We start from the raw sequence: 14,381 nt of genomic DNA on the forward strand, positions 1-14,381 counted from the left end.
TACCCTGCACCACATTCTAGTAAGGGTTTGATGTGGGACAATACAATGCAGAAACGTGTGGTCTACATACTGTCAATTGTTCTTCATATTACTTACTGTATGAAAAAAGGCTTTCTTTCTGTATCCATGTGGCCCAAGGCCTCCGCAACATTCGGCTCCACGGTAATGGGGTGATAGTTGAAAAAAATGATGTAAGCATCTACAGCCCATACCAGGGTAGTTACCTCCCTTCCGTTTTGATGTGGTTGGCCTGTATGTTTCCAGTTTGTTTGGGAACTCTAATCATTAGCGCAATGGTTGCCACATGGAATATCTGGTGGGCCTGTAATGGTTACCTTTTGTCATTCGAAAACTACACTTGTTTTCTGTGCTCTGAGTTATCTTTCTTTTAGCACAACCTGTTACCTATGTAGACATCTACTTGATATTCTATAGTACAAGAGGGATAAGTTCACATTCTCATATGTGTACTGGTCAGATGTTTACTGAGTCAACCAGTTTGAGTTGCACACTTTAGTGATGGACATGAGAACATCTGGATGCAGAGGAGGAAACGTCTCGTTTTATTTTCTCTTACAGACATTAGAGGTGTAAAAGAATGCAAATAAACGTTCACCTTCTTTCCACCTCCAGTTAAATATTACACAAAATAAATAATTTGCTTCAACACAGTCAGAACTCAGTGGTTTAAGTATACATTATATATTCACTTTTGTTATGGTTTCAGGCCTAAAATGAGCACGAGGATCTTGCTCAATAGTTTATTGCTGTTTTCGCATGATGATCTGTTAGCCCTTCTTCTTGATTTCTAAACCTGTTCAGATGATTGAAATGCGATTGAGAACCAGTGAATTACAGTTTGTAACAAGTGTTTTGTACACACAAAACCAGTGCTTCCTCAGTTCATCCACTTGATGTGTGAAACAGCCTCCTACTTTGTACCCCCCCCCCCCCCATACATGTCACGTCCTCCTTCAGTCCACCTCCTTCAAATGAATTTGGCACAGAATAGAGTTTATATTTCACCATGTGCCACAGAAAACACTGTCCATCCCCCAAAACAATAAACCATCTCAAGCAAAGTCAGAAGCAGCCCCACTGGGCACAGCTGGTTGAATCAACATAGCTCCAAGTAATTTCAATGAAATCACATTGAACCAACGTGGGATAGACGTTGAATTGACGTCCGTGCCCAGTGGGAGGCAGCATCTGCGCAGTTAAGTAACTTCCTTAGACAAAATATGTATTTTAGTTCAGATGCTCTCTGTCCAGATTCCTTTCTTATCCTTAGTTGAAAGGTTGTTCAGTGCTGAATTAGCTCTCCGACAGGGTCTAGTCCAGTAAAAGGCTCCTCATCATCATCACACCATGATGGGGAGGAAGTGTGTGGCCGTATTCCTCCTCCGTGTTTTCTTCCCTCGCAGTGGCCTCCCGTGGACACTCAGGCCCACAAACATCTGTCTCTTCTTGTTCCTCCACTCGGCTGAGGCGTAGGTGTTATAGCCGTTCTCTTCAATACGTTCCTTCAGTGTGCAGTCAATGCCAAACTCTTTCTGGAAGAACAAGGGACATTATTGGGTTACATTCACATATGTGTATTTGGATACTGACTGAATCCATTTTATACTGATTCAACCATTTCCATTTTTTGAAGTGCATACACTGGCAAAGGATGTAAAAATACCCCCACTATAGTTCATCCAGTGGTGTACTGTTCATACAAGAGTTTAAATCCAAATCCAAATATTTCCCGGTGTTTATTCAACCGAATTCATTCTAATTAGCTAACTGATATCCCACTGGGTACATAACGTAATTCCGACGTGGAGAATTGGGTAATATTTGGTTGATAGATTGATCAATTATATTACAACCTATTTTCAGCCACTCAAAAAGACAGTCAAAAGTTTGTTTAATTCCCAATGTGTTGTCGCTATGCTTTCAACAATCTAAAAGCACAACGAAATTCCGATCGAAAATCAATGTCCGATTTTTGTTTTAGTTGTCACCTAAATTTGTCATTACTGCGCGTTCAACCATTTAAAAACACAACAACGTTTAAATGGGAACACAACAACGTTTAAATGGGAATACAACGTTAGATATTTCGTTTATTTGTACAACAACTTAATGTGTCAACATTGTGCTTCATCTAATAGCGCAACCAAGTGACCTGGATTGCAATTGAGATGACTTAAATATATAGTGCAAGTGGTCAACGGAGATTCTACGCATATTATTATATCCATTTTGAAAGTCTCCACAGACCTGTGACATTTGCGCGCTATCTTGAACATGCCGCTTTCTATGATTACATAAGAAGACATGTATTGTTACAGTAACCTCAGAATGTGGCATGGGATGTGTTGAATAAATACGGTTACATTATTGTATTACAAAAGTAATATTGAATTGTGTTTGGTTAACCATGCAACCAAATATCAACGTTCAAAGGAGATGTATCTACTGCTTGGGTAGTCCCATCTGAGCAACGGGCTTTAGTCCTATTCTTTAACTTTTATTTTTGGTTGAGATTGAGACCTGAATCCAACATATACTTGTTTAACTGGTCAACAAGTTAATACACTATTTACTTTTGAATGTCAAAAGTGATACTTGAATTGTGTTTGGTTGTCAACGCAACCTAATAGCAACATTTGAAGGATCTGTGTCCTTGGGTAGTTCTGTCTGTGCCACTGTGTCTGGCTTACTTCCAGTTTGTCTGCACATGAATAATTGAAATGATGGATTCACGTCTCCATTAAAACCAAAAATCTAAGCTAATTAATAGGATTCAATCAAATAAAATCAAACTTTTAAATGCACTTTAAATACAGTTATATTCTTTAACTTCAATGTTTGGTTTGGATGGAGATGTGAATCCAACATATTTGTTTTACTAACTTGTAGATTACTTTTGAAATCAACCAAAGCTTAAAATCCTAGGCCTAGACCTATAGGCATTGTCTAGTTTCAGTTGAACCCTGGGTTGAATTTAAACCATAGCTATTGATGACATCCCAAATGCTATATAGGCCTAAATAGCATCATTGATGATACATGATTGAAAATATATGGTTACATCTAATTTGCTCTCTTAAACCTACGCTTGGGAATGACTATGATAGCAACAGTGAATCTATTAAGTGGAGATTTCTCAACAAACATTCTCGCAAAAGCACATTGGTGATAAATATCAAAGCCAGGCTTGGTTAAAACCCTGGATGGGAGACTAAAGGGTAGCTGCATATATATCAACTACCCAGTAGGAGGTGCTGACCAGCATTTTCTTTCTTTCTTATAGTGGATATTGAGTTGAAGATCTGACATTGTTTCAAAGGTACAAATTCAACACATGTTATACAATGCTGGTCAATGTTGAAAATAATCCTGTGGTTGAAATTTCCTCTCAAAAACAACAGTTGATGGCTTTTTTTCAAATCCAATATATTTTCCACGTAGTTTCCACGTCACAATACGTTGAAAAATGAAGTTGAAAACAACATTGATTTTGCCCAGTGGGAACCAATTCAACTTAGTCAAGATGTACCAGAAGGGTACATTCAATAGAAATGGTTAATTATTCAAATCAGTGATAAATGTGATGCAATCTAATGTCTGTGTCCCTTAGAACTATAGTCATGACTTGCCGACTTCCAATTTCGTCTTTAAATGCTTGTGTACTCTTAGCACTTTTCACAGTTTCCACTGCACCATTGGTTGAACGTGAAAGCAGCTACATAGTTAAACAATCTTGTGATAAAGACGGAAGAATCTAAGGGAATCTCTTTGAGGCTTGTTGAATGAACTCTGACACGGATACTGACCGCTCCATACAGCTCTCCCTTGGTGCTGATAGCCAGGTAGTAGTTACTGCCCAGTCCTTTGATAGCCACCACGCCCACATCCACTGATGTGATCTCCAGAATACCTGAGAATAAACACAAAAAAACACATTTTTATAAGCCATTTATAATCACCATGACCACTTGTAGGGGAGGATTTAAGGGACATCAGAGGCAGAGGAAATAGAAGCTAGTGTTCCGGATCCGCTGTAGTCATATACACTGCAGATAAGAGTTTGTAAAACAGTCAGCAGTCTGCCTGCCCCTCCTGATTGAGGAAGACAAAGGCCCAGCCACCAGCTGTGTCAGATAAAGGGAAATGGACAGATCTATATGGTCCATGGACAGATCTATATGGTCCATGGACAGCAGCACAGACTGTCAAGTGAGGTGATAGGAATACATCTATTGTTACCCAAGCCAAGCCCATCAATAATTGACACATTAAATGTTCCGGCTAGAGCCTTTCTTAAGACAATACATTGGCTGGATGGGTTTGAGAAAGCCTCTAGGTGAAATTGTGTGGGTTCATAGCCAACTAGGTGTCAGGTAGCCTAGCAGTTGGAGCATTGGACCAGTAACCAAAAAGTTGCGAGTTCAAATCCTAGAGCCAACTAGGTGAAAAATCTGTCGATCTGCCTTTGAGCAAGGCACCTAACGATGCACTATGTAGAAATCCATTTCCCGGTGGCAAAAAATCCTATAGTTTGCCTAATTTCTGTTTGTGACAAAACAAGCAAGAATAGCGCACATAGAACATATCTACCATTTCTTCGACTGTCTTTATGACAGAGCTGTAACTCATATTTCTATGTGAATTTTCTTTTCCTCTCCCAAAAAGTTACATATTGCAGCTTTAACCCTAATTGCTCCAGGGTCGCATCAATAATGGCAGGGGAAGTGGGATATTCAAAAAACACATTTCAATTTCACACCACACACTTGTACAGGTTGTTCATGTGTGAAAAAGGGCAGATATCAGGACAGGTATCAGCACCCCCTATTTGAACTGTTATGCTACTTATGGTGCTCAGTAGATACATAAAATACTCTAGTTAATAGTCATAGAAAATCCTAAAGAATCTCTTCAACTGTAGGGTAGAGTTTTCATCCATTCATCCATCATCCATCCATCCATCCATGATTTCATCCAAATAAGCTTGCTTCATCTACATCCCCTCTACACAAAACAACAGACTTCACCTTAACTCATTTTAATTTTTAAATTGATTTAACCTTTATTTAACTAGGCAAGTCAGTTAAGAACAAATTCTTATTGACAATGACAGCCTACCACAAGGCCTCCTGCAGGGACAGGGGCTGGGATTAATAAATAAAATATAAATATAGGATAAAATACACATCACGACAGGAGAGACAACACTACATAAAGAGAGACCTAAGACAACAACATAGCAAGGCAGCAACACATGACAACCCAGCATGGTAGCAACACAACATAACAACAACATGGTAGCAACACAACGTGGTAGCAGCACAAAACATGGTACAAACATTACAATTGGCATGAGGATTATAACAGTTGCAGATTAGATTTATGTGTGAACAGTTTGGCTTGTTTGGTATGTAGGCCACCAATTCACAGTGCAAATATTCTGGTTACCTAAAAGCCATTCGAAAAGGTTGAATTATACCCTAGTAACCATAGCATGCTGTTGTTGTAGACAGCTGAGGTTATTAATTGTGCTCGTAGTATCAGAGGTCAGAGAGATACAGCTTCCTAATGTGTCCTTTGACCAGAGAGCCCACTTATCATCCACACACACACACACACACACACACACACACACATTTATCTAATCTGATGCTGGTGTGTGTTAATGACCCCTCTCTGTTTCCCATGGCACGTTTGATTTCATGCCTCACTCCTTGACTTCTTCTTCCCATTTCCTGTGTGGTGTTGTTATCCTATCTTGCAATACACACACGCACGCACGCACGCACACACGTCTGGTAGGCTCGTGTCACTGGGCAGCTCTCGGCTGTGCTTCACTATGTAGTCTGTTATGGATTGCAAGCCCTGCCACATCCGACAAGCGTCGGAGCCGGTGTAGTACGATTTTTATCTTAGTCCTGTATTGACACTTTGCCTGATTGATGGTTCGTCGGAGGGATTTCTTTTAAGCTTCCGGGTTAGAATCCCACTCCTTGAAAGCGGCAGCTGTAGCCTTCGGCTCAGTGAGGATGTTGCCTGTAATCCATGGCTTCTGGTTGTGGTATGTACGTACAGTTACTGTGGGGACGACATCATCAATTAACTTATTGATGAAGTCAATGACTGATGTGGTGTACACCTCAATACCATAGGAAGAGTCCCGGAACATATTCTAGTCTGTGCTAGCAAAACAGTCCTGTAGCTTAGCATCTGCTTCAACTGAACTCTTTTTATTTGACCGAGTCACTGGTGCTTCCTGCTTTTATTTTTTCTTGTAAGCAGGAATCAGGATAGATTTATGGTCAGATTTGCCAAATGGAGGGCGAAGGAGATCTTTGTACGCTTCTCTGTGTGTGGAGTAAAGGTGGTCATTTTTGTGACATTGTCAGCTAGGATGGTTGGCTGACAAGTTTGAAATGATATAAGTTTGCTAATATGTGTGATTGTTAATGGGACTATTGACAGCGACAACATTCAAAGTAGTAGTCGTTTTTAGGGTTATATCAAAAAAAAAAAAATGTGGTGCACTTTAATGTTGTAAACTCGTTAAATGTATCGTTACCATGATAATTCAGTACATTTACAGTGATATGGACTTTTGTCCATATCGCCCAGCTCTGCCGTTAGGTGAAGTGGTGGTGGGGACTATGACACAACGGCCATTGAAGATCTGAGAGTTGCTTCTGTAAGGGATCAGGTGTCCGGTATCGTGTGAGGATGTAAGACTATCTAAGGCTGTCTCTGGCCCCTCTGTAAACATGCTAGGGATGAAAGAAGAAAGAACAGAGGAGAACAGAGGCCATGACAGAGAGACAGGGAGATGAGGATTAGAAATAACTTAATGACCACTGATCAAAGACACACGCCGGAGGCTGGGGCGAGACGGCTCTTATAAAGTTTGAGCACACACACACACATACAAAGAGTCTCTCCCCCCACACAAACATAGAGTATACATTGTACACATTGTGTACACACACCCATTCGGATGTAGGATCTTAATTGGATCACTCTTTTGTTGCTGAGAATTTCCCTGCAGGAAATGCAAACTTGTAGTGTATTCAAGGTTTAAGGCTTTCATATTTTGTAATTTCCACTTTAAAATGTCATTTGCCCTAACGAAAAATGTAGCAACCCCTTTAAAAAATGTCCATTAATTATAATCCACATAATAATTATCATTTCCTGTTGCTGCAGGATCCCTTTCCTGCTGTAGCAAATGGGTTCAAATTAAGACCCACATCTGTATGCGTGAACACACTCATGCACATACACACACACTCGAGTCTATAGTAGTTCCCACCTGTATCCACTCAGTCTGTGATGATTCATGTCTACTTGCTCACTTAGGAATGATATCCACAATGCCACAAAACAAAGCCACGAGGTCAAATGTGTTCTTCATTTAACATACTACACATCACAACACCCAGCACCAAATGTGACACCTGTGTGTTGTGTTGTGGTGATTCTGATACACCACGCATAAAAACATAGCCCAGCCCTGGGTCAACCACACATTTCCATCTGTTTATTTAAGGAAATATCTGTTGCATACTGGATTCCTTTTCCTAATGTGTTGCTCATTTGATACGCTCTGTTTGTAGTTACTACAGCAAATAGTGCGTTAGGGTCGAAGGGGTGCAGACAATGCCAAAGTGAATTAAAGGTGGATTTTCCACAGTGGGTTGCCAAGTTCAGATGTGTTTTGCAGTTTGCATTGTTATTCTTGGTAACTGGAAGTTTACTCTTTGAAAAATATGTGTTGTCTGAGAAGAATTTGACAGAGCTTACAGTACAGATACGGTAGACTGCTTGATTTAAGAATGAGGAAAAATATACACAGAGATCTGGAACATTCGAACTGTACTGTCATGTTGAAATATGGGATTGATGGAAACATAAATCAGCTGTTAAGCAGATGAGGACCACAATGAATGTAATTAGTTTGCTCATATCCTTCCTCTATCCACGTCCATAAACAACTTTACATCTCTATCTCAGTGTCCCTGAGAGTACTGGCTGTGGTTTCCCTTCTGTGGGGGGCACACACACACACACAGCGAGAGAGCAAGTGGGGACCATGTCAGGCCAAGTCCGTTGGCGCCTCAGCACACATGGACCCTGGCAGAGAGAGAGAGAGACACACAGACACGTTTGGTGGCCTCCTATATTTGCCTCCTGCGCTCTTGACAGGCTGGGCTCATACTCACACAATCCCAGTTTGGGTGTAATTAGACTAATCCGTCTGCCGCCACACATCTGTTAGTGCCTCAGTTAGCACTGCTAGAGTCCACCATTACTGTTCTCAGTAGCAATGTACAATTCATTAGAAATGCTTGGCGAAATGTAACAATGTATAGCAAATTAGGCATTTTTTGTTACTCTGCATGCCGGCTAGCTTGTGTCGCTTTATACCCATGTGCTTATTTTAGCAGAGCTCCATATTTCCGGGGTTTCCATTCCAGCCCCGTCTCTCTGTCAGCTCCCAGCAGAATCCAGCATGATGGAGTGCCATGTGGGACAGTTTTGCACTGGCATCCCTATAAATCTGTGGGAGGTTGGATACAGGCTCTTAAACAGAGCAGGGTCCTCACAGGACCATGGGCAGCCCCCAAAACCACCACCTCTACATCTGTAGAGATCTGTGCTAGCAAGGTTGGTATTTCAAACCCCAAACCAGTTGTTTCCCTTCTATTGCTGCACTGTTGTAACCAGGGTTCAAAGGTCGGGGCTCAGCCTTGCACACAAGCAAACTTGACGCAAACCATATCTCTAAAGAGAAGTAATGAGAATGACTAGTGAGAGAGTGAGGGATGTTTTTTTTTTTTAAATCAAAACTGGTAACATTGTCTACAGATATGCTTTTGTAGTGCATAAACATAATCATGATTTAACATATCTATGGAAAGATTACCAGACCTTTAACTCAACATATTTAATGTGATTGCTCCTAGCAAGAACAAGCACACAGATTTAGTTTAGGAAATTGCCTTTTCTAGTTTTATTCATACACTATATCGATCCTATGTTATTATTTTCTATCAACCCGGAGTGTTGAGCTGGGCATTACCACAGAATCAGTGCCAAAAACCTGATCTAGTGCCATTTCAAGGGCCCACAAAGGACATCCTCCCTGGGATCATGTCTAGGACATCCTCCCAGGGATCATGTCTAGGACATCCTCCCAGGGATCATGTCTAGCCCCTGGTCCAGAGCAGAAACTAGAGCTGCTCTTCTGTAGTATCCCTTTCCCTGTGAACCTGATCGTGGGCCATATAATCCACACACACTGTCCCCAGTCCCCCCCAGGACACGGCTTTGTGACGGTACCACCGTTGATACTGAACACTCGTAGCTTTGATGTGACCACAATGACGTTAACCATGTCATTCATGAATTAGTGTCCGCCCAACCCCCCTACCACTGCATTCATACCCATCCCAAAGATAAACTTGGTCACCTTTTGCAAATGCTTAGTAATATATACGACAGAATATTACTAATATATACTACTAGTACAGTAGTATTGTAGCCTAGAAATGTAAAGAATTGTGATGAGTAATGGTGAGAGATAATTGATAGGTTCAATAGGTTTACACGTACTATAGCGTCAAGTTGAACCCACCAATCATCTTAGTAAAGACATTGCTAGCCTGGCTGTTGTACTATTTCACAAATACCCGAAAGGGGCACATTGAAATTCATTGCATTTTTGCCTCACTGTCAAATAAAGACAGTTTAAAGTCTATAAATGCATTTATATAAAAGGGCCGAGTCTATAAAGACATTTCTGTCATATTCTTGCCAAAACAAACACCATTAGTGGCATTTTTACATCCCTTACTGTTTCCCATAAGTGTCTTTGATTGAATGTGTGGTTAAGAACTCCCAGGAGAAATGTTTGAGTACCATATACAGGGGATGGGGGGTGGTAGGTGTGGTGGGTGGGTGGGTGGGTGGAGGTTGTAGTTTAAGTGGGCACATGTGCGGCTGGTTCCTTGGTTTCTACATCCGAACACACACCCACTTGAGCATGTGAGTGCCAGCACACAGATAGGCTCACACACGTAGCTAATTGGGAAGTGGGTTGATAGAAAGGTTTTTTGTTTTCTCTCCAAGTGATCACTGAGAAAACTAAATCAAAAGAGCTGCAGTGAAGACCGTGTTTAGACACGTTACTGGTCATGCCACACCGTTTACAATAGGATATTCAAGGCACAAAAATTTGGCGTGAGTCAAAAAACATCCCCATTTTATGTTACGGCCACCTGTGTAAATGTATCCGATCACAATCACATTATACTGCATTGATCATAAACCAGACGGTAATCAGCATTATGTAGCAGACTGGCTGTGTGTGTTAAGAGTCTCAGAGCATGGTAGTGATTGACGTTTCCTCTCCTTCCCCCAGTCCTGCTCCTGTCTAGTTGTTATCAGGGCTATTTACCCTGGGCAGTGAATAATGACAGATAACAGGTTGGTAATCTATTCCTCCCTTGTCCTGTTTTAGCCATCTGAGATCTACCATCATTGTGCTGAATGTTTGGAGAGGCCAGATATCACATGGATGTTTGCTAGAGATGGAAAAAAGGAGCTTCTAATCGGGAATGTGAACGAAACTAAAAGGTTTAACGTCCGTGAACTGCCAGGAGACAAATCTTGCCATTTTGATTCAACATACAGTATTTGAAATGATCAATGCAAAAAAAAAACAGTTATTCATTAAAGTTATTCAACTCAAGTCAATCATTTGAATTTGTTTCCTTTTTCCCCCTGTAATTTGTATGATATTCTGTAGTGAAGACCGTGCCAGGTTTGAGAAAGCCTGAACAACACAATGGTTCATTTTTAATACACTATGGTTGAACCTGTGTTTCCCCCTCTTTCACTTTCCTACAAATTGAAAAACATACTCTTGTGATTACTTACTGAGTGGGTCATCTTTGCTCTTGGTCCCGTTGACTCTGCCATACTTATCGATCCGCAGGAAGAACTTCTGGAAGGAGAAGAGCTTTCTCCGCCGCACATCTCCCTGCAGGTGGTTGTAGCTGCGTACATGCCTCCCAAGTGGACCCCCTGTCCTTCCTAAGGGATCCCCAGTCTGCCCAGTTCCTCCAATCCTGGACCCAGCCAGGGAACTGTTCACCGGGGCACTAAGAGTGCTGTTGGGGCTGTGGGGCTGGTTCCTGCCTTTGTAGAGAGGTTGATGACAGACAACCAAAGGGACAGAAAGGGAGAGCAGCAGTGCTAGCAGCAGAGACAGTGACAGGCTGGAAAAGGAGGACCCAGAGATGGAGCTGGAGCCAGACCTTAGCCCAGACCCAGAACCAGACCTAAACCTGGACCCAGAGCCAGACCTAAACCAAGACCCAGAGGTGGACCAGGCAGAGGCAGCCTTACTCCCTCCAGCAGCCCATGTGCTCATGGTAGAGTGGTTTGGGGAGGACTGGAATCAGCCTCACAGCCTGGAACATGCTGCTGGGGACAGGGGAGGCTAGGAGGGCAGGGAGGGGAGCCCTCCTGGGAAATGGGGCTATCTGATACCTTTTCTACCAGGGTTCTACGCAAAAAGAGATGTCCTTCTGTTCCTCCTGTTTTTTTGGTAGCTAGAGCAGTTACTGTACTGAAAGTCAATGAATTCCAATGACCAATCTGAGAGCCCTCTCTTTCACGTTTCTTCCCATACAGATGTCCAGGTAGATAAATAAAAACATAAACACCCACCGTATTTTTTTACCAGTGCATATACTGTCAGTGAATTCCAATGACAAATCAAGCAGACGTCCTATGTCCCGCTGAGTTTAATTCCAAACCAGAGTTCCTCAGATGATTACTCCAGTAATGAAAGGTCCACTGATGTAGGACCGCTCTGCTATAACACTTTCTCCAGGTCCATCCCTCAAGTCTCAAACATTCAACAGCTCATTGCTGCCAGATACCCTCCACAGATTTCCAGATTTCACAAAGAAGGTCAAATACATTTGAGTGTGAAATCCTCCGCTGCTCTCTCCTCTCTCTCCATGGATGAGTGTGGAGTGGACTCGCTCTCTCTCCCGCTCTCTACAGTGGCTCCACCTTCACTGAGGTGACAGGCTGAGGAGGGGTGTGTGTGTTAAAGATGTTTTGCTCCCCTTGCTGGGTTTGACGTGACATGGTCTCAGGGTAATTTGTATTTTTCAGTATGTAAATCCGTGACACAACTTTTAGTATGATACGTAATGTTAGGTTACAAAGTGAATGGGATAGCAGTCATACAATAACATACGAATTATAGGACTTATAGTTTCATACGTCTTACTCGGTCGAACAATAGCATACGAATTGGATGGCATAACTTATTATACATCTTGGATGACGTGTAGTATTATACGTCTTTCTCTGAAACCAGGTTGCTTGTTGCCTCATAACAACAAATAAGAATTACTGGGAGAATTGGTGGTTAGGAGAACTAACAAAAATGTTACGATAATTTACGTGAAAGGTTAGGGGAACTAAAACAACAAAGGTTAGGTGAATTTATGTAGCAGGTTAGGTGAATTGAACACACAACCTTTGGATTGCTAGACTGTCACGGATTACAACCACCCCGACCAACCTCCTTGCTTTCATTTCTGTCTAAAGTAACTACACTATTTGTAAGTATCATAAGTTTTGGAAGTGCTCCATTTTCTTTTCTTTTTTTCGTATGGCTCTGAGGCCAGGCTGGATAGAAGGACGCCTGGTCTGACCTCTTTACCTGTCACTGAAAGATGTGTGTTCGTGTTTGTGTATGTGAATATGAGACTCCCAACCTCTCATTCTCTCTCTCTTCCCCTCCACCTCTCTCATCGCTCCACATATCTCTCTCTCTCTCTCTCTCTCTCTCTAAATTAAATGACGTTCAAAGGGCTTTATGGGCATGCGAAACATATGTTTACATATGTTCTCTTTCTCTCGTGCATTCCCTCCCACTCCACTCCACCTACCGTTCTCTCATTTCCCATCACTCCCTGTAAAATATTGGAGTGGGCTGTGTCAGGGTGATGTGTGTGTGTGTGTGTGTGTGAGAGAGAGAGAATAAGGGGCGGAACGACAAGGGTGGTGGTGGGAAAGGAGACCAGGGTAGGATAGGATTTATCTGGGTAGATAACATAGAGGTATGTGTGGTAGTAATAGACCAGTTACATCGGTGTTTCAAACACTTTACTGAGTAGGCTGTTTTAGTGCGCATGGTGAGTGTGTGTGTGTCATTTCTTATCTCTCCTGATAAAACACACTATAAGGTTACCACTGCTGGTTTCAATCCAATTGCTCTAAGAGAATCTGTCAGGCCTCTCTCATCTCACCTACCTTCCTCTGAGAGTCAGGTGTCACATGGCCCACAGCCAAGTAGAAGCTCTTTTACCCCCCTACTCAGAACTGTGTCACGTTGTCAAATGTTCAGTAATTCAATTTAGTTGGAGAATATTACTTAGTCCATTTAACTTTATTCAACTACATTTCCAATCTGTGAATTGGTGGTTTCTGAGACTGTTACTGAAACTGTAAGAAACGAAAGGTAGACTCAGCAAGATGACATCATCATACACAGGGGAGTCATTTCCTACTTAGAGATAAAAATAAGAATTTTGCTGAGTGTAACTGTAAATTATACTTCTGAAACCACCTTTTGTCCTTGTCTCCTCCTCTCATCCCTTTAGAAGTTGATGCCATGTCTTGCCTTCTGCTTTCTCTCCTGAAGTCCCTATGGTTTTCTTAGTGGCTACTTTAATGTCTGTCAATGACATGCTGCCAGAGCATTGGTCAGGTCCTAAGTCTGGTCTTAAGCTAGCCATCTGTGTTCATCAGGTACCCCACAAACAAGATCTTATCAGTAGACTACTTCCTTTGTTGTCTACCTTCCCACCATGATAGCCGGAATCAGCACTTAAAGGAAACAGAGCTGGGAGGAGCAGGGAATAAGTTGATATTGATTATTGAGCGAATTATAATGAACATCCATACGATTCCCATGGAATTTACATAACTGCATTTCTTTTTTTAACCGCGCCGCATTTGAGGCCCTTCCTTACACTGTATGTTCTGATCAGTGGTATAAAGTACTGAAGTAAAAATACTTTAAGTACTACTTAAGTCATTTTTTGGGGTATCTGTACGTTACTTTACTATTTCTATTTCTCGCAACTTTTACTTCACTACATCCCTAAAGAAAATAATGTACTTTTTACTCCATACATTTGCCCTGACACCCAAAAGTAGGTGGGGCAAAAAAGTATTTAGTCAGCCACCAATTGTGCAAGTTCTCCCATTTAAAAAGATGAGAGAGGCCTGTAATTGTCATCATAGGTACACTTCAACTATGACAGACAAAATGAGAA

At 41.7% G+C, this 14,381-nt stretch overlaps 1 protein-coding gene across 1 annotated transcript; it reads right to left on the reverse strand.

Annotated features, from left to right (window-relative positions):
- Nucleotides 1-536: 536 nt before the first annotated feature.
- LOC115111836 (fibroblast growth factor 10-like) lies at nt 537-13,111 on the reverse strand. The gene is made up of 3 exons (XM_029638316.2): nt 10,954-13,111; nt 3,828-3,931; nt 537-1,553 (listed from the first exon to the last, which is right to left on the reverse strand). Exons 1-3 carry the CDS (start codon nt 11,447-11,449, stop codon nt 1,362-1,364), a joined length of 792 nt encoding a protein of 263 aa, XP_029494176.1. The 5' UTR covers nt 11,450-13,111; the 3' UTR covers nt 537-1,361.
- Between the last annotated feature and the right edge of the window lie 1,270 nt (nt 13,112-14,381).

The sequence above is a fragment of the Oncorhynchus nerka genome, linkage group LG27 (assembly GCF_034236695.1).
Source record: "Oncorhynchus nerka isolate Pitt River linkage group LG27, Oner_Uvic_2.0, whole genome shotgun sequence".
NCBI classification, from domain to species: domain Eukaryota; kingdom Metazoa; phylum Chordata; class Actinopteri; order Salmoniformes; family Salmonidae; genus Oncorhynchus; species Oncorhynchus nerka.

What these genes read in the sequence shown, in the direction of transcription:
- LOC115111836 (XM_029638316.2), bottom strand. Translation starts at nt 11,449, where the DNA reads ATGAGCACATGGGCTGCTGGAGGGAGTAAGGCTGCCTCTGCCTGGTCC. An exon ending in GAGCAAAGATGACCCACTCA is followed by an intron (nt 3,932 to 10,953) that starts GTAAGTAATCAC and finishes GTTTATTCTCAG; the next exon opens with GTATTCTGGAGATCACATCA. An exon ending in AGGGAGAGCTGTATGGAGCG is followed by an intron (nt 1,554 to 3,827) that starts GTCAGTATCCGT and finishes TTGTTCTTCCAG; the next exon opens with AAAGAGTTTGGCATTGACTG.